Genomic DNA, 20212 nt, shown 5'->3' with positions numbered 1-20212 from the left:
ATTTCAAGGTAAAATGAGGCAAAAAGAAAAGTGGTATGACACTATATTCACTGAGTTTTCAACTTTCTTCTAACAGCCTGTATCAGTGGCTCTCACTGGCGGCAATTTTGCCTCTCAGAGTGGCAATGTCTGAAGACATTTTTGGTTATAACAACTAAGGGGATGCTTCTTGTAGCTAGAGGGCAGAGGTCAGGGATACTGCTAAACATCCTTTCATGTACAGCATAGTATCCCAAAATAAAGAATTAGCCAGTCCAAAATGTCAGTGATGAGATTGGGAAATCATGCCATAGTTGGATATAAAAGATGAAAAAATCAGCAAGTCTATAGTATAAAAGCAATTAGTAGCACTTTAAGATAGATTGAACAGGAACATTCTCTTCCTTGATGAGATAGCTGCAGATCTCCTAAAAATATGTGATAGATCCATAAAGGGAAAATAAAACACGCTGAGAAATAACACACATTTTCCTAAACTTTAAATATTAGCATACAAATGAAAAATAAACTTGGAAGACAGACAGGCCAGGCGCAGTGGCTCACACCTGTAATCCCAGCACTTTGGGAGGCTGAAGTGGGTGGATCACAAGGTCAGGAGTTTGAGACCAGCCTGGCCAACATGGTAAAATCCCGTCTCTAGTAAAAATATAAAAATCAGCTGGGCATGGTGACGTGTACCTGTAATCCCAGCTACTTGGGAGGCTGAGGCAGGAGGATTGCTTGAGCCTAGGAGGCGGAGGTTGTAGTGAGCCAAGATTGTGCCACTGCACTCCAGTCTGGGTGACAGGGCAAGACCCTGTCTCAAAAAAAAAAAAAAAAAAAAGGACAATTTTATTGCTTAATTGATCTTATCAACTGTTTCTGCAACCACATAAGCAAATGTGGTCATGTTTCTGATATTGGTTAAGTCTGACAAAATATTTACTAAACTCTGTCACTAAAAATAGCCAGAAATATTAAAAATAAAATATTAGTTCTTAGATTCACAGAAGAGAAAAAATAGCCACTGATACTTGAGAAGATGCTCAGTTCCGATGAGAGACATTCAAAGTTACTTTCCAACATTATCTGAAAAGTACTGATTCTTTTTTTTTTTTTTTGAGATGGAGTTTCGCTCTTGTTGCTCAGGCTGGAGTGCAAAGGCATGATCTTGGCGCACTGCAACCTCCACCTCCCAGATTCAAGCGATTCTCCTGCTTCAGCCTCCCAAGTGGCTGGGATTACAGGATTGTGCTAGCACGCCTAGCTAATGTTTGTATTTTAGTGGAGATAAGTTTCACCATGTTCATCAGGCTGGTCTCAAACTCCTGACCTTAAATGATCTGTCCACCTCGGCCTCCCAAAGTGCGTGAGCCACTCTGCCCAACCCAAAGTATTTATCCTTTACTTTGTGGTTATATGTTGGGAATGAGGAACATGGAAAAGAAGTGAACTAACAAATTTTCAGGTATTAATATGACAATTCAGTATATTGTAACAAAAATAATTATTTCCTATGACATTACGCCCATTGGCTGGGTGCAGTGGCTCATGGCTGTAATCTCAGCACTTTAGGAAACCAAGGTGGGAGGACCACTTGAAGCCAGGAATTAAAGACTACTCTGGGCAACATAGTAAGACCCTGTACAAAAAAAAAGGAAAAGAAAAAAATTACACTTACTGAGAAACAGAATGTGTAACAGTAAAACAGCAGAGCAGCTTCCATGTGATTCTGACAGGAAGACTTTAATTGGTGACTAAGCTTTATAGAAAGGATGCAAACAGGGGAAAGAATAAAAAGATTTATCTACGTAATGAGGCTTGGCTTTTTACAGTAAATAAAACACCTCTATTTATTAATAACAAAAATATTTCCAAATCTTAATTAATAATGATACTATATATTTGCTACAATGCCTTGATCAGAAAATTGAATAATTAAGATACTTGAAGTTCATTTAAATGGAACTTGCAGAAATGCAATTTAACTTCTAGTTCTATCATATCTGTCTCCAAAATGGACACATATGACAGCAAAAACAAAATTCTCTGTAAGTTTCTCCTTTAGTTACATTATTATGTAACTAGAATACCTAGTTTTGTAATAAAAGGATTTTATTTGATAAATCCTGACCAAGAGAGAAATAGTCATTATTGCTGCAGATCCAAAGGGAACCTACCGCAAATGTAGGAGGGGCAAATAAAGTGAAAACGTGTTGGAAGATGGGGTCAACTGCTTTAGGACAATTCGATATCCAGCTTGACACTACTCACAACTTACTCCTCTTGTTTCTTGTAGGAAAGTCTGAGAATGTGAGACTGTCCTTGCTGCTCCCTGTGGGTCTCTGGCTGAGTGACTGAAGGGTAATCCCGAGCATAGACACACTTTCCTCCTCTCTCTCAGCTATCTACCGCACATACTGAGAGAGATGAGCAGACTGAGCAAACATCAAAGAGATGCAGGAACAAAAAAAAAAATCCCAATAAAGGCAATTCTTAAGTGGTCAATAAATTAGGGCACTTTCTTCAAATTAAGTTCTGTCAATCAGGCACTTAATAAAAATGAAATACATTATTTATACAAGCATCTAAACTATGAAGGAAGATAAAGAACAAGAGAAAGGCAAGATTTACCTTACCTACCAGCATGTTATACTTCAGCCAGAAGTTTTTGAAATAAATGTTATTTAAGAAAGAAAATAAGTAGTGTTTTTCTGTTTCTTAAAAATCAATATTCTTTTTAGTTCATTAACTAAAATTAGTTTTTCAATGATTTCAACATAGAAAGAATGCTCAGATTTTGGTTAAACAAGGAAAAATTAAGGCAGTGTCTTTAAGACCAGTAAAGGAAAGCATTAACTAACTCATAAGCTTATCTGAGAGGGACATATTAAGCTCATATTTGGATATATTAGAAAATTATGGCTTTAAACATAAAATATTAATGTTTCGAAATTCCACATTTTCTATTCTTTCTTTTTAGCTATAAGTGCTTCAAATAGCTCACTTAATTTTAAAGAATTAAAGAAATACGTTTCACATAATTTTGGAACAATACGTGCATGGTGCTTGACCCAGAACTATTAGCTTGCATGGTAAATAATTATGTTCCTATGTACCACTGACCCAGGATAAAAAGGAAGCAGACCCATAACTGTCAAAATATGGTTGGAAATGACTAATGTCCTTTGGAATTTGCTACAAAATAGAAGACATAAAGTTTTGAGGTATTGCTGCCCTACCACGATTTAGGGGAAAAAATAAGAGTTTTTTGTTTTGTTTTTTTAAAAGTAATGCTTCTTCTCTTAAGTTATGAAACTTATTTAAAATTTTCTCCTCTCAGTCATTGTCATATTGGTTATCCCTGAGCTTCATCTCATCTGCACATCACATAAAGCAGCCATCCATGGCTTTGGTCATTTCATTTAGTGCTATGTCTTGTTATACCAATTCATGGAGCGTTTCACTGCTTTGGCCCAGTCTTCCATACTCTTTTCATATTCTTGGCATTTCTTCTGTGGCTTGAAAACCACTTCACTTTGTCTCAGTTTCTTTAGTTCCTCCTTGTCAGTCCAAAACCCTATAGATAAAAAAATTATTCTCAAATTTTAAGGCAAATCATGAATCCATAAAGTTTATCCAAACCTATGTGAGTTGATGGTACAAAGGTAAACAATTACTGTTTTTAAAACAATCCAAAATACCTTGTTACTTCTGAATTTTGTTAGATTAATCATTCCTGAACACAATATACCAGGATTTTCAAGTCTTTTGGTTTCTAACTTTCAGCTCAGTTTCTGTGTGGTAAGATACCACATCACTTCTAAAGCAGCTACTCTATGCCATCATTTAACTTCATAACTTGCTATTATTTTAAAAATCCCAGTGAAAAACAGTATATTTTCTGGCCAAGCACAGTGGTTCATGCCTGCAATCCCAGTGCTTTGGGAGACTGAGGTGGGAAGATCACTTGCTTAGGAGTTCAAGGCTGCAGTAAGCTATGATCGCATCACTGTGCTCCAGCCTGGGTAACAGAGCAAGACTCTGTCTCTAAAAAAAGAAAAAAAGAAGACAAAGGAAAAAAAAAATAGGATATTTTCTTTCTATGCAATTAAAATAAATGAAGATAAATTAAGACTTTTGTCTTACATCTTAAAGTAAAAGGCAACCCTTTGGAATATGCATAAAATTCAAATTGGGTATTAACATAATAGTTTCTCTTTCAAACTATAGCATTTTACACTATTTATTTAAATTCCAGTCCTAGCATAGATTGCTCTTTGCAGGAAGAATCATATGATTTATAATAAAAAGCAAGAGAACTTTTATTTTTTTGAGATAGAGTCTTGTTCTGTCACAGGCTGGAGTGCAGTGGTATAATCTCAGCTCATTGCAACTTCCGCCTCCCAGGCTCAAGCAAGTCTCCTTCCTTGGACTCTGGAGTAGCTGGGACCACAGGCATGCACCACCATGCCTGGCTAATTTGTGCTTTTAGTAGAGACGGGTTTCGCCATGTTGGCCAGGCTGGTCTCAAACTCCTGGCCTTAGGTGATCTGCCCTCCTTGGCCTCCCAAAGCGCTTGGGATTATAGGTGTGAGCCATGGCGCCCGGCGAGAACATTTATAGCTAAGATCATAAGTAGTCTGAAATGATACAGGTGTCTTATCAGTAAGCTTGGCGCATTTCACCGAAAGGTCTAACGTACCTCTTTTGAAACAGTCTACAAATCCTCGGGAAGTACATTTTCTCTTACCCATAAAACTGACACATTAAATTCTCTTTTCTAAAATGTAGTCAGGTGACATTCTTTCAACATTTTTGACTATCTGTGTTTAAAGGTATTAATGTAGACTGAGTGCAGTAGCTCATACCTGCAATCTCAGCACTTTGGGAAGCTGAGGCAGGCGGATCGTCTGAGCTCAGGAGTTTGAGACCACCTTGGGCAACATGGTGAAACCCTGTCTCTACTAAAATATAGAAAATTAGCCAAACACAGTGGCGTGTGCCTGTAATCCCAGCTACTCAGTAGACTGAGGCACAAGAATAGCTTGAGCCCAGGAAGTGGAGGTTGCAGTGACCGGGGATGGAATCACTGCTCTCTAGCTTGGGCTACAGAGTGAGACTCCATCTCAACAAATAAATAAATAATATATAAATATATAAATAAATAAAGTATTAATGTAGACAAGTTTTTAAAGAAAGAAGTTTTCATCAATATACTATAGTTAGATAAATCTAATCAGGAAAATAAATGTGTTTCTTAAAATCTTCATTTCCAGAATTTATTGTCTACATTTAAAAATATATACATACATATATATATATATATATATATATATATATTTATAAGTCATTTTATTAAGTGCGTATAGAGCAAATCCAATTTCTGGGTAAATCTGTAAAATACAGAGGCTATACATAGTCTCATATTTCTAAGATAGAAGCAAAGATTTGAAATTAAATATAGATATAATGACATAGATAAAACTCAAGTCACTGTGTTATGTATAAAAGTAACTTGCTTGTGGGACTTGGCACGGTGGCTCACCTTGTGATCCCAGCACTTTGGGAGGCCAAGGGGCGCGGATCACCTGAGGTCAGGAGTTCTAGACCAGCTTGGCCAACATGGCGAAACCCCATCTCTACTAAAAACACAAGAATTAGCCAGGCATGGTGGCGTCTGCCTGCAGTCCCAGCTACTTGGGAGGCTGAGGCAGGAGAACTGCTTGAACCCAGGAACCAGAGGTTGCAGTGAGCTGAGATTGCAACAATGCACTCCAGCCTGGGTAACAGAGTGAGACTCCGTCTCAAAACAACAACAACAAACCTGCATGTGTTCGTTACTTAAAGCATTTTATTTTATTTTATTTTATTTTTACTTAAAGCATTTTAAACTTTCAAGAGAATCTGACTTATTGAGTCTTACAAGGTGAAAAGCGTAGAAGAATCTGATTAACATAACTATAAGAATGCTTATGAGAACTTGATTTACTATAATTATAGCTTAATTTATTCAATGTGTTAAGTATTTGAGTTACCTTGTTACAGTTCTGAGTTTGCTCAATCAGAGATGTGAAAGTAATAAGAGGAAAATTGACCATATTAAATTTATAGGAGTTGGAATACGAAGGAGTTCAAATTTGCAAATGGGATTGATTATTTAAGGGAAAGTTTATTTTCTTCAATTTAAATTAAATATTCATCAACGAACAAATGAATAACTGTTTCAATTTTATTCAAAATTACCAGATTTTTAGTAGAATCAAGTTTAAGATGAATTTACCAAGATTTCAGGCTTTTTGTAACTTTAATATACTATTAGCCTAAAACTGTCAAATGTAAAGTATCTTATTTTGTAACAAACACCCCTAAGAAAGAAACACATTAAAATATTCCCAGTGTCCCAAGGCATCATCCTGCTTCCTGGGGGGCCTTTTTATGTTGTTTTTGAGATAGAGTCTCACACTGTTGCCCAGGCTGCAGTACAGTGGTACAATCTCGGCTCACTGCAGCCTCTGCCTCCCGGGTTCAAGCAATTCTCCTGCCTCAGCCTCCCGAATAGCTGAGACTACAGGTCCTCGCCACCATTTTTCTATTTTTAGTAGAGACAGAGTTTCATTGGCCAGGCTGGTCTCAAACTCCTGACCTTGTGATCAGCCCACCTTGGCCTCACAAAGTTCTGGGATTACAGGCATGAGCCACTGTGCCTGGCCCTTAGGGGGTCGTTTAATTGACATTTCTACTTCCATTCTTATTCTTCCTCACTGATCTTTTTTTTTTTTTTTTTTTTTTTTTTGAGACGGAGTTTCGCTCTTGTTACCCAGGCTGGAGTGCAATGGCACGATCTCGGCTCACCGCAACCTCCGCCTCCTGGGTTCAGGCAATTCTCCTGCCTCAGCCTCCTGAGTAGCTGGGACTACAGGCACGCGCCACCATGCCCAGCTAATTTTTTGTATTTTTAGTAGAGACGGGGTTTCACCATGTTGACCAGGATGGTCTCGATCTCTTGACCTCGTGATCCACCCGCCTCGGCCTCCCAAAGTGTGCTGGGATTACAGGCTTGAGCCACCGCGCCCGGCCTTCCTCACTGATCTTTTCACTAATTGTCAAAGTGATCTGTTCAAATGCAGATCTTTCTATGTTCCTCCAGTACTTAAAATTTTTTAGTGGCTCTCCAGTGTCTTCAGAATCAGGTCTGAACTCCTCTTTATGAGGTGCTGCCACAACCGGACCTCTATGTACCTCTCCCACTCCCTTCTTACTCTCACCATATCAGTACTCCCCATCCTTTACCAATGCCTTTGCACGAGTTGCAATAGGGATACTGAACCACCCATCTCTTACCCTCTCCTCACCTCTCTGCTAGCCCCTTCAAAACTGAACTATATGTGCTCTTTTCTGGGAAGCCTAGACCACTTCCTTAATACTGTCACTGTTCACTGGCTTTATCAAGCAAACATAATCATCACTTGAGTTGCCTGTCTCCTCCCACCAGAGATCTGAGACTATAGCTTTTAATCTCTTTATTGCCAGCAGTGATTGTTCTGTAGCAGGTGCTCCACAAATGTTGCTCAATAAATAAAAGAATAGAGTGGTTTCTAATGCCAAAGACAAACCTACTGGCAAAGTTTCCTCCTTGACCAAACTCCACTCAGACTCTTCCAAGCTCTTTTCTGACTAGGCCTCAACTTTTGGATATCCATGGTCACCTCTGCATAATTTTAGCAGGAATTCTGCTAAATCAGTGTAGTCAGAATCTCCTATCCTCAATTTCTGATCAACCTCGATATCTCATCCTCCAACATCCTCCAGATGATATCTGATCACCCTGGCCTGCCTTCTTGAGAATGTTATCAGGATGGTTAGCAAGAATTTCCCCTTACCTCAATGTTTCCTTTTAGTAATTTTCCATCCACTGACTGTCACTCTGCTCTTTGGCTATAATTTCTCACTTTTCCTTATTGTATTTATAGTTGAGCCTAATCTCTCTCTCCTACCATAAGATCCCACTGAAGGAGTCTCTATACCTATCTTGATAGTCCTTCTTTTTTTTGGGGGGGGGGGGAGGGAGGCAGAGCCTTGCTCTGTCACCCAGGTTGGAATGCAGTGGCATGATCTCTGCTCACTGCAACCTCCCCCTTCCCAGGTTCAAGCAATTCTCCTGTCTTAGCCTCCCAAGTAGCTGAGACTACAGGCATGTGCCACCATTCCCAGCTAATTTTTGTATTTTTAGTAGAGACGGGGGTTTCACCATGTTAGCCAGGCTGGTCTCGAACTCCTGACCTCAGGTGATCCACCCACCTCGGCCTCTCAAAGTGCTGGGATTACAGGCGTGAGTCACCACAACCGGCTCACCTTAATGTTCTTTAATAAGTGTCACTGAATAATTTTTTTCTTTAACACTATCTAACCAGAAAGTTTACCCAGAGACTCTTTCTTGCTAGAGACTGACACGGCTGAGAATTAACTGTCCTTGTCTTATACTTCTGACTGAAGGAGTGAGGTACGAAGAGGTGCAGCCAGACTTACCAACACAGGAAGTCAACAGGATATTTTGTGAGCAATATGCATATGTATATGGAGTTTGATGGACACCAAGGCTTTTCAGCTTCTCTAGAATTTTGTGATTTGAGAGGAGAAAGGCTATCTGTAAGAAACAGTTTGCAAGAAAGCTCTCAATTTTATAAACTTCACACATACCAACAGCAAGGCCAGCTAGAGAAGCTGCCCCTAGGCACGACATGTCAACGTCAGCAGGTCTGTCTATATTCTCATTAATCAGGTCTGAAGTCATCTGCATGATAAAACTGTTCTTACAAACTCCTCCATCTGCCCTATGGGAAACAAAATATATGTGAGATGAATTACTACAATAAAAGCATCATTCTTTTTCAGTGGCCTACATATTTTTTCTGAAATCCTTGATTTTATTTTATAAATTTGACTTTTTAATTCTAAAATTATATCACTTAGCATTAACCTAACGACAGAGGATCCTACTGGGTAATCTTTAAACATTTTCCTTATTTCTACCATCAATTTTCTCACCTGCCCTTGTTTGTCTTAGTGGACTAGTTTGATACAGGCCAGGTATAATAAACTAGGGCAACATAAAAATTCGCTTAGCTATTACAGGAAAAAAGTCAAGAAGTTTGATGCTTCATGCCCTAAGGATAGCCACACACTCAAAAAAGAGATTTTAAACATTTATATAATACACATATGAGTGTCAAGATGCACCCAAATTTGATATTGCAATATATTCTCCATAAACCCATAATTAGTTCTCCTTTCCTCTCCAAATTCCTGTGACCAAGAATTTTATTGTGGCTGGACACATTGACTCACACCTGTAATCCCAGCACTGTGGGAGGCTGATGAGGGCGGGTCACTTGAGGTCAGGAGTTCAATACCAGCCTGGCCAACATGGTAAAATCCCATCACTACTAAAAATACAAAAAAGTTAGCCAGACATGGTGGCACATGTCTGTAGTCCCAGCTACTTGGGAAGGTGAGGCACGGGAATCACTTGAGCCCGGGTGGCAGAGGCTACAGTGAGATGAGTTCACGCCACTGTACTCCAGCCTGGGCAACACAGCGAGACTCTGTCTCAATTTGAAAAAAAGAAATTTTGTTGTGAAGGAGCTAGGCAGAAGTTATTTTTGAAATCTTCCATAATCATAATGATGAATTATTCAGGATCTCAAAAAGAAATGAGTGGTAGCTCATAGCAGCTACCATTTACTTCTAATTTCTAATGAAATCTATTAGAAATAAACTTTACGGCCGGGCGCGGTGGCTCAAGCCTGTAATCCCAGCACTTTGGGAGGCCGAGGCAGGTGGATCACGAGGTCAAGAGATCGAGACCATCCTGGTCAACATGGTGAAACCCCGTCTCTACTAAAAATACAAAAAATTAGCTGGGCATGGTGGTGTGTGCCTGTAATCCCAGCAACTCAGGAGGCTGAGGCAGGAGAATTGCCTGAACCCAGGAGGCGAAGGTTGTGGTGAGCCGAGATCGCGCCATTGCACTCCAGCCTGGGTAACATGAGTGAAACTCCGTCTCAAAAAAAAAAAAAAAAAAAGAAAGAAAGAAATAAACTTTACATACCGGATTTTTGTTACAGGAATATGAATCTCCTTCTGCATCATCTCATATAACTGTTTGTTTCTAGTTAAAACACAAGATAACTATTTAGAAGAAACTCATATCATAATAATTCACTATGGTATTTTGATCTCAAAAAAAACTATAGTTTAATTTATTTGATATTTATGAAATGTACAAAACAAAATATTAAAGAAATAACTTATGCTAAATATAAACTGCATAACAGATACTCAAGCAAGAAGAGCAGGTTGTTGTGTTTCTTTCCCTTCATGTAAAAAGGCATAATTTATATTTTACAACTAAATTTTACCTATTACCATTCTACAAAGAAAAATTTAAAACAAGCATCTATTTAATAGATAGCTATTAAGATGGCAACCATAAGTAAAATGTAATATAATTCATCAAATATAAAAATAATTACTTTGTAATCTAGAAAATTTTATTTTAAATGTTACAAACATCCCATATTCATGACAGCCTCATTCTTAATTTTAATAATTTACACCTGTCCCATAACAAAAAGATTACAGGGAAATGTGCATGAAAAATAATTCTGATGACTCAATTTTTGGGTACAACAGAAGCATTATTACTTGAAATTCTCCCTCATGAATAAGGCTACTACATCTTTGAAAAATCTAAATTTTGAATCTTGCATGCTTAAGAAATTTGATTAAAAAAAAAATCCTTCAATTTCCAGATATCAAATCTGAGTGGTATTAGTACCTTAAATACTAAAAAAATAAGAGATACCATGGAAATTAGCAAGAAGAACATATTACATATAATATAAAATAAGCCAAAAATATAAATTAAAGAATTTAATTAAAATTAAGAGGCTGGGTGCGGCAACAGACATGGCAATATTGTATGGGGAAGGGGAAGTTTAGGGCAGGTTTTCACACCTGAAAGCTATTGACTCCAATATTGCTCGTACGAGATGGTATTTACTCGTGGAAGGCTTCAAACCCATGAAGGAGGCACATGCCCAGGGGTCATTTAACGGACCCTACAGTAAAAGACAATAAGAATGTATTATTATTGTTCTAAATTACATCTATGGACTTGAGGGAATAGTATACAATAAAAACATAGCCACGTTAGAAGAAAATAATGCTATGATTAAATAATTTAAAAATAAAGATAGTCCAAAGATTATGCTAAAAATTGAGATAACTTTTTAACAGCATTTAAATGATCTTTAGTCCACGGTTACTGTACTTAGCTAGACCTTCTGTTTGCATTTATGCCAAAATGAGAAACTGAAGTATACGGTAACAAATTATTAAATGCTTAGCTTTATAAATGTGGAAAATGAAGAGCAATCACAGAAATCCCCCTTCTTCAGCTGTAGTTTTTACACTAAAATTGTTTGCTATGTAGGATAGCTTTCTACGTTGTACTATGTAGAATTGCTTTCTACAAAAATGTACTTTTCAGTGTCATAACTTAAATCAAATATATTGTCTGACATTAAAACTATACTCTGGCCAGGTGTGGTGGTGCGCACCTGTAAACCTAGCACTCTGGGAGATCAAGGAGGGAGAATTGCTTCAGCCCAGGAATTCAAGACCAACCTGGGCAGCAAAACAAGGTGCCATCTTCACAAAAAACTTTAAATATTAGCTAGGCATGGTGGTATGCACCTGTAGTTATAGCTACTCAGGAGGCTGAGGTGGGAGGCTTGCCTGTGCCCAGAAGTTTGAGGCTGTAGTGAGCCATGATCGCACTACTGCACTCCAGTCTAGGCGACAAAGTAAGATGGGGTCTAAAAAAAACACACCACTACACTCTTCTCTCTTAGCTTAATAGTCTAACTGCCTGATATCAGAAATAATCCAGCCTAACATGTTTTCAACAGAGTCAAAATCTTGAGATGGAAGTATGTATTAATCAGATGAGGTTTCTATTCATCTTTGAATCTCCAGAAATGTAAGACAATTCTAGGACACAAAAATGAAAAACAGGCTGGGGACGGTGGCTTACACCTATAATCCTAGCACTTTGAGAGGCTGATGCAGGTGGATCACTTGAAGTGAGCGCCACTGCACTCCAGCCTGGCAACAAAGCAAGACTCAGTTTCAAAAAAAAAGAAAAAGTATTTGTAATAATATCTAAAACTAAAAACACTATCAGAGGTCTTTCAATTAAATACAAAGTTAAATGTTATCAAATCAAGTCTTTCACTAGGTTCATTTTTTGAATAGGCAAAGTAACCAATACTCCAACACGACAATTAATGAAAAAGATTTTGATTTTTTTTAAAAGTTAGGAAAACTTACAAATGTACAACAGCAAAATACATACATACATATGCATGTGTGTGATGTATGTACCTTGACATTATTTCTCTTCTCAATGGCCTATTTTCTCTAAGTAAATAATGCGAATTTACCAATATATTTTCCCCCACTGGGAAATGGCTATTTTTGGTCATGATAAAGTAATACTAAGTCTTATGTAAAAGTTCTATGATAAACCTGCCAACTCTTAGGTTCCACACAGTTCTAAGCCGAAGTCAGCTGAATTCTATCAGCACAATCCAAGCCAGCAGGGCCACACTTACACTCAGGATGCTCTGCTCCCTCATGGAATTCATGCTTCATCAGAACATAACTTCCCAACCCTAAAATGCACCTTTCATCTTAGTTTGGTTCAGTGCTCAAATTTTAAGGTAACAGAGTGGTAGATATATAAGTTTGGGTGTGGCAGGAAAATATTTGTAATGCCATTAACTTAAAAAAAAATACCTGTAATCCACTAAAAGATGGAACAAAACAAACTCCTTCAGAATCCTCCAAACTTTTGGCCATTTTTTCAGTCTCAGCAGCATCTGTGAAAAGGTCTGCAAAAACAAACAAACAAACAACAAAAAACCCTAAAACAAAATGAAGAGGTTGGAGAGGCACAAAAATAATTATGTTACATGATAGTATTTACCTGCATCAACATTTATCATGAATATAATGTAAAAGGTTGCTCACTTAAAAGGGTCAACACAAAGACCATTCTGTTCTGGTACTATCTGAATTCTCATGCTGCATAGGTTTACAGGCCCATAGAAGGGAGACAGGAGACAGAAGGCCCTCTCAGATAGGCTCTACAGGCCTTACTTTTTTCTCTGAAGATATTTGGGCTGTTTCAAAAATCAATTCTATGTATGATTTTTGGCATTAAAAAAATTATTCTTTGAAAGATAAAAGCCATCCTAGGTTTCTGAAGAAAGTATCATCTATCTATAATATAATACTCAAGAGAATTAACTGAAAAACTATTTCATCTAATAAGTTCAATAAAGGGCCAGTAACAGATATATTAAAAGTCAATTTTTAAAAAACAAGCAAACAAAAAAACCAAGACAATTAATTTAGTAAACTTTTTACTGACGTATATGATATACAGACTTAAAAAATGCACAAATCCTGAGTGTGTATAGCTAGGTGAGTTTTCACATTGTGAATACACCCAGGTAACTCAAACCCAGGTTAAGATACAAATTTCTTTTGTTAAACATCATGCTTGTGGCATTCATTTACACTGTTATCTGTAGTTGTACTCCATTCACTCTCACCTCTATATCGTATTCCATTATGTGACTACAGACAATTTATCAATCTACTCTATCGCGGACATACATCTGGGTGGTTCCCAGTGTTTGGCTAATACAAACAGATCCCAATGAACGCTCATGTACATTCTGTTCGGTGGACATATGTATACATTTCTGTTTATTAACACAAAGGAATGGAATGGGCAGTTCTAAGGTCTTCACATTTAGAACCAGCTTTACACAGATACTGCCAAACAGTTTTTCAAAGTGGCTCTGCCAATTTAAGACTCTTGCCAGCAGCATGAGAGTTCCAGTCACCCTATCTTCCTGCCAATAATTGATATTGTCTTCTTTTTAAATAAACTATTCTATTTTAAAGCTTTACTTTATCCTGGAGATCCAGACAATCACCTACATATGACTGTCTGTTACTTTTTTTTAACTCAGTAAGCCAATTCAGTCTGAACACTCAGGTCTTTCTTTGGCTCAGGGAAGTTTATTTTAAATTCTTTCTTTTATTATTATATTTTCATTTATTTTCCTCTTTCTGGAAAAGTAATATTTCAGAAAAAAAATTATCATTCACATTTTTTTTGTTTTTGTTGCCAGTCTTTCCTCTACGTCTCTTGCCTTTCAATTGTTTTTTTCTTTATTTCTTTTTTGTTTTTAAATTATTCCTGGCCAGATGTAGTGGCTCACACCTTTAATCCCAGTGCTTTGAGAAGCCGAGGCAAGTGGTTCACCTGAGGTCAGGAATTCAAGACCAGCCTGGCCAACATGGTGAAACCCTGTCTCTACTAAAAATAAATTAGGCCGGATGCGGTGGCTCATGGCTGTAATCCCAGCACTTTGGGAGGCTGAGGCGTGCAGATCATGAAGTCAAGAGTTCGAGACCAGTCTGGCTAACATGGTGAAACCCCATCTCTACAAAAAATACAAAAATTAGCTGCACATGGTGGCAGGTGCCTGTAAACCCAGCTACTCAGGAGGCTGAGGCAGGAGAATCACTTGAACCTGGGAGGTGGAGGTTGCAGTGAGCTGAGACAGTGCCATTGCACTCCAGCCTGGGTGACAGAGCAAGACTCTGTCTCATAAATAAATAAATAAATAAAGCCCAGCATGGTGGCCTATGCCTGTAATCCTAGCTACTTGGGAGGCTGAGGCAGGAGAATTGCTAGAACCCAGGCGGTAGAGGTCGCAGTGAGCCAAGATCATGCCATTGCATTCCAGCCTGGGTGATAGAGTGAGACTCTGTCTCAAAATAAAATAAAATTAGAATTATTCCTGATCCCTATTTGGGTTTTCAGTACTGTCCATTTGACTTTCTATTAATTTTTATATTTTTATATAGCATAGCTTTTGTTCTTCAAAACTCATATTTTCCAAACATTCTTTGCAATATCTTCTGTTATTCCTTTAAGAATTTTCACTAGGTTTTTCTTTTCTTTATTTTTTTTCTTTTAATTCTATTACCATGCCCTGTGATTATTCTTTATGTTGTTTTAATCTTGTTTCTTCCATTATGTCTGCCTCTGTAGGAGCCATTTGTTTACAGTTGGTTGAGCTTGTTCACCCTCCTTCAAGGTATGCTCTTAAATACTCTGTGCTCTCTTTAAGGTCAGGCTTTTGGGGCGGGTGGGCAGTAAGAGGTAAAGAAGCGAATACCTTCAATTATTGGGTTCTCTAGCTGTGAGTACGAAAGTCTAGAGACAGTCTAGAGCCTAGACTCTCCTCTCAGCTTGGAAGGGGAGCAGTTCAGAACAAACATACTGATGTGTCCACCACTAGCAGGCTCTCTCAGGGATGGACCAGGCCAGCTCTTTCTTTTCCATGTACTAATGGGATACTGCATAGTTCAGCAGGCTGTACCCCTATAGAATATTAACAGCATCCTTACCAGCTACTAGCATTTTCACCAATAACATCCAGATGGTGCCCTCCACAGACCCTGGGTCTGCACAGTCTGCTTGAGAACTTAAGGCTTCATCCGTGTTTAGGCTCCAGTCCAACTCCAGCAGCAAGCCATACTTATTTTACTGTGTCATCCCAGAAGGAAGCAGAGAGGCAGGCAGGACCGTGAATTAAGACCACCATCCTCTCTAAACCCTACTCACTATAAGCAACATGTAACTAGTCACCATCATTTAGAATTAGTTCACAAAGGAAAGAGTGCTTATCTCATCTCTAATGTGGGAGACTGTATCTCTTGGGGAAGGTACCCTGAGATAAGGAACCAGTTTCCATTATTTCTAGGCAACAAGAGGCTTGGGTAATTTTAAACATGTACTAGGAGTCTTATGGGGATTGACTAGAGCAAGCAGGTGTGACACAACAATTAAAAGTGATACTGCTGCAGAAAAGATGTCCCCTGACCCTTGTTACTAGCGAATAGCAGAATTGGAAACTGCCTCTATTGTAGAAAAGAAATAAGGCGTTCTTTCAGTTCCTTACAGAAGTAATGCTCCCTGCTCAAGGCCTTCTACACTGGTCCTCTCTGCTCAGATCATTCCTTGACCAACTGCTTCTCCCACCTGTCCAGCCATTTTTATTATTCTTCATGCAGCGCTCAGCTGAAACATCATTTCTTTAAAGAAGCCTTCTGATTCTCTAGACTACACAAAGTCCCCCTTTAGAAAGGAATCACTGATGTTGCTACCACTTCTCCTTTCTAATACTTAACACTAATGCTTTCTCTCTTTCTTTCTTTCCTTCTTTCTTTCTTGTCTTCTCTTCTCCTCTCTCTCCCTCTCTTTCTTTCTTTCTTTTGACTATATAGAGGTGGAGTCTCATTGTGTTGCCCAAGCTGGTCTCAAACTTCTGGGCTTGAGTGATCCTCTTGTCTCAGCCTCTCAAGTAGCTGGAACTACACGTATGTGCTATCACAACCAGCCAACTTTTTTTTTAATTGTCCATTTAATGAATGTCTTTCCTGCTAGACTGTAACCGCCATAAGGGCAAGGAGTGTCGCTGGTATCCTCCCAACACAGACAGCTCCAAGTACATACCAAGTACTCGATTACTTGTTAACTGAAAAAAGCTAAAGACATGAGCATATTTATAAGACTCAGATAGAAAAATAGAGCAAAGAGCAAACAGGGCCAGAAATGGACCAAATTAAAAAGAACAGAGATAATCAAATGTGGGGACCCAAACGTGACAGTTAACATAGGAGGATAAAGGGAAACAGTGAAAGAGAAGTGGTGTGAAAAAGATTTAAAAACAAATTCAAAAATCAAGATGAGACCAGTTTAAAACAGCATTTATACTCGAGCCTGAGTTATTCAACTCAGTAACTGGGTGGAAGGAAGCCACCATTTAGGGGGGAACAGCCTAGCATGTTACACAAAGACATAAAGGCACAGAGCAGGCAGAGTATACAATCTTCAAGGAAATGACAAGGTTACTCAGGCTTTTATATATGGTGTTACTCATGCAGATAATTTAGTTATTTTGTTCAATATACCCATTTAAGTGAATTTTCAGAAAGAGATGTATTCAAATAAATGTTGTTTTTTTGTGTGTGAACTTCAGACAAATACATACCACTAATATTTAGCTATGCCAAATGAATTAAATTTTAAGGTAAATAATTCAACTCTGAATTCTCTCTACCTCCATCCAGTTAGACCAATAGTCTCATTTTCCTGCAGGAGATTAACCTGACCTTCAGAAAAGATTTGTTTCTGTAAGAAATCAGGTCACTTTTAGAGGTCAGAGCCATTTAGCCCCATCTCCTAGAGAAGAGTTTTCACCACATGACAATGACAATGAACGAGCCTCAACCCAGGTGAGCAGTGGAAATGATTCCCATTGATAATGTGTACATGATGTCATGTGAAACTCTGGAATCATTTTTGTTTTTTAACTAATGAATGTGAAATTGACTCTTGCTTTTTCCTTAAATCTTCTGGGAAGGAGTAAAATTAATAAAAGGTGTAACTTAAAGAGAAGAAATACGTAACCTACATATTTTATTTCTGATAATCTAGAGTTCCCCAAAAATACATGTCCAAAATATTGAAAGAAACAAATTTGAAGGAAGACACTTTTAAAGGATAAAGAGCTTTGAAGCAATTTTTTTGTTGTTGTTAATAAGTCATCTAATGCAGGTTTAGGCTCAGAGAAATGAAGAAATTGATTGGCATTTTCCTCCTAGAGTATGTTTTATGCCAAGAGAAATATCTTTGTCTTTAAATGAATCAGTTCAGTACAAATTAGCAAACTAATCTGCCAATCTGTCTGCTCCATAATTTAATCATCAAAGATAACCACTGATAATACTTCTTTATATAACAATTTATACCTGAAATATGGTTATATTATATATATAATTATACAATATATACAGGCTATTCATTATTCACAATAATAAAAAAGTAGAAACAGCCCCAATGTCCATGAATGGACATCTGAATAATAGATAAATGATGGCATGGGTATTATATATAATATTATTCATTATAGAAAGAAAGAACGTACTGATACATGTTACGACATTTGTGAACCTTGAAAACATTATGCTGAGTGAAAGAAGCCAGTTACAAAGACTGTATATTATATGATTGCATTCCATTCCACTCCATTCCATATAAAATGTCCAGAACAGGCAAATCCATACAGGCAGAAAGTATATTAATAATAGCTTAGGACTAGGGGTAAGAGAAGGAGTTAGGGGAAATAGGCACTGCTAATGGATATGAAGTTTCTTTTACAGGAAACAAAAATGTTCTAAAAGTAGACTGTGGTAATGGTTGCATCACTCTGACAATACTAAAAAATATTAAATTATTAAATAAGCATTTAAATGTTTAATAAGTAAATAGGTATTTTAAATAGGAAAAACATATCGTATATGAATTATATTTCAATAATGCAGTTAGAAGAAAAGGCAAAAAATATTTATACAGGCTATTCTATAACGGCTTCATCCCCCTATTAAGGTATCATAGACAATGTTCCATGTCAATAAGATATGCAGCTATAGTACTATTAATATTATTGTACAATGTTTCACTGTATCAATATATGACATTTACTTAATGCTTTATTAGAACATATTTCCAACTGCTGTATTTAACACCCATGTATACACATCTTTACACACAAGTATTATTATTTTCATAGGAAAAAAGGAATAAAATTGAGTGCAAAAGGTCTGCACTCCATAAAATGATACATATTGTTTGGCTGTCCTTCAGAAAGACCGTACTAATTAACATGTGTCCCAATGCAAAACAAGAATCCTTTTTTCTCTATATATCCACCAATGCTGAGCAGCATCAAATTAATCTCTGGCAATAGACAATAGATAATGATGGGTAATACCACTTTAAACATGCATTTCTTTAATTATCGTATGTAAGTAGCATTTCATTATAGTCATTTGATCATGAAGTACCTGTACTTCGGTCCTTTGCCCATTTTTGTCATATTATTAATTTTTCTGACATATGCTACAAATTGTTTTTAATTTGTCTTTTAATTTTGCTTATGACATATCTCTCCCTACCCACTAATATTTTATATAGTTAATCTGTTATTCTTTTTCTTTATGGCTCCTGTCTTTAATATCTAGCCTTTTACTATTTCAATATCATAAAAATATTTTCTATTTTCTTTTAACACATGTCATTTGATTTTAGTGTTTCGTTTGACCAATCCATTTGTTCCCTACTCATCTGCAATCCTGTGGCACTCTTGAATTCTTTAGGTCTGGCCTGTGAAGTCTGTTTAAAAGACAACTTACCTAACTGTTGAGCCCATTTTATGGCAGTACCAGTGTCTCCTGCATTGCTTTCAGCTAAGCATACGACTTCTTGCCCAATCTTCCACCCAATTAATGGATAAAAGCCTTGCAAAGCAAACAATGAATGTAAGTCAAATATATGAATAATTCATTATAGAGACTTCTACAAAGTAATGATTTGATTATCTCAAAAAAACTGCAAAGTGCCTCTGAAGTCAGATTGTGTATGTTCAAACCCCAGCCCTCTTACATTTACTAGCTATAGTCTTGCAAGTCGCTAACCTTTTAGCCTCAGTTTCCTCAACTATAAAATGGCCTACCTCATGAGAGCTACTAAATGAACAAACTGAGTTAATATATAAAAAGAACTTAGCACAGTGCCTGGCACATAATATGAACAATAAATACTAGTTTTTATTAGCTACAGGCATGTCTACATCTCTAGAAACATGGCAATAAATATGTTAATTGAGAAATAAAAGGGTACTGTGAGATTGGTTTGCTAGAGAACTATGCTATTGTACTTATCTGTGGTTTTCAAACAAGGCTCCTAAACAAAAACAATCAAATAGCATTATCAACATTTTCTAACTTCCAGCTTCCTAGTTAGGGGAAAAGGAAGAGCTTGAGGGGGGATAAAAGGTTGGAAAAAGACATTTTAAGCCACCTCTTAGTAACCATACTAGGGAAATAGAGCCCAAACTAACAACCCCCAGCCCTCCAGGGTATAGTTACACAATCTAGATTTCTTGGTTTGTAAATCCCAGGATTTGTTCTATTAGAAAGTGCAAATTCTTAGCAATTGTCCTTATGCATTGCACTG

General features: G+C 37.4%; 1 protein-coding gene across 4 annotated transcripts in view; it reads right to left on the bottom strand.

Annotated features, from left to right (window-relative positions):
• Positions 1-1706: 1706 nt before the first annotated feature.
• GK5 (glycerol kinase 5) overlaps positions 1707-20212 on the bottom strand; it is a 65481-nt gene continuing 46975 nt past the window's right edge. For all 4 annotated transcript variants that reach the window (XM_032264549.1, XM_032264575.1, XM_032264567.1 and 1 more), the window contains 6 exons: positions 19390-19494; positions 12844-12938; positions 10999-11102; positions 10091-10150; positions 8680-8813; positions 1707-3559 (listed from right to left, as the gene is read on the bottom strand). In XM_032264549.1, coding sequence (XP_032120440.1) covers positions 3411-3559; positions 8680-8813; positions 10091-10150; positions 10999-11102; positions 12844-12938; positions 19390-19494 — 647 coding nt within the window. In that variant the 3' untranslated portion in view covers positions 1707-3410. The remainder of the gene's footprint in view (positions 3560-8679; positions 8814-10090; positions 10151-10998; positions 11103-12843; positions 12939-19389; positions 19495-20212) is intronic.

This window comes from Sapajus apella, unplaced genomic scaffold (genome assembly GCF_009761245.1).
Source record: "Sapajus apella isolate SASKATOON/1434 unplaced genomic scaffold, GSC_monkey_1.0 scaffold4, whole genome shotgun sequence".
Classification (NCBI taxonomy): Eukaryota; Metazoa; Chordata; class Mammalia; order Primates; family Cebidae; genus Sapajus; species Sapajus apella.
This window is presented reverse-complemented; position numbering and strand designations above follow the sequence as displayed.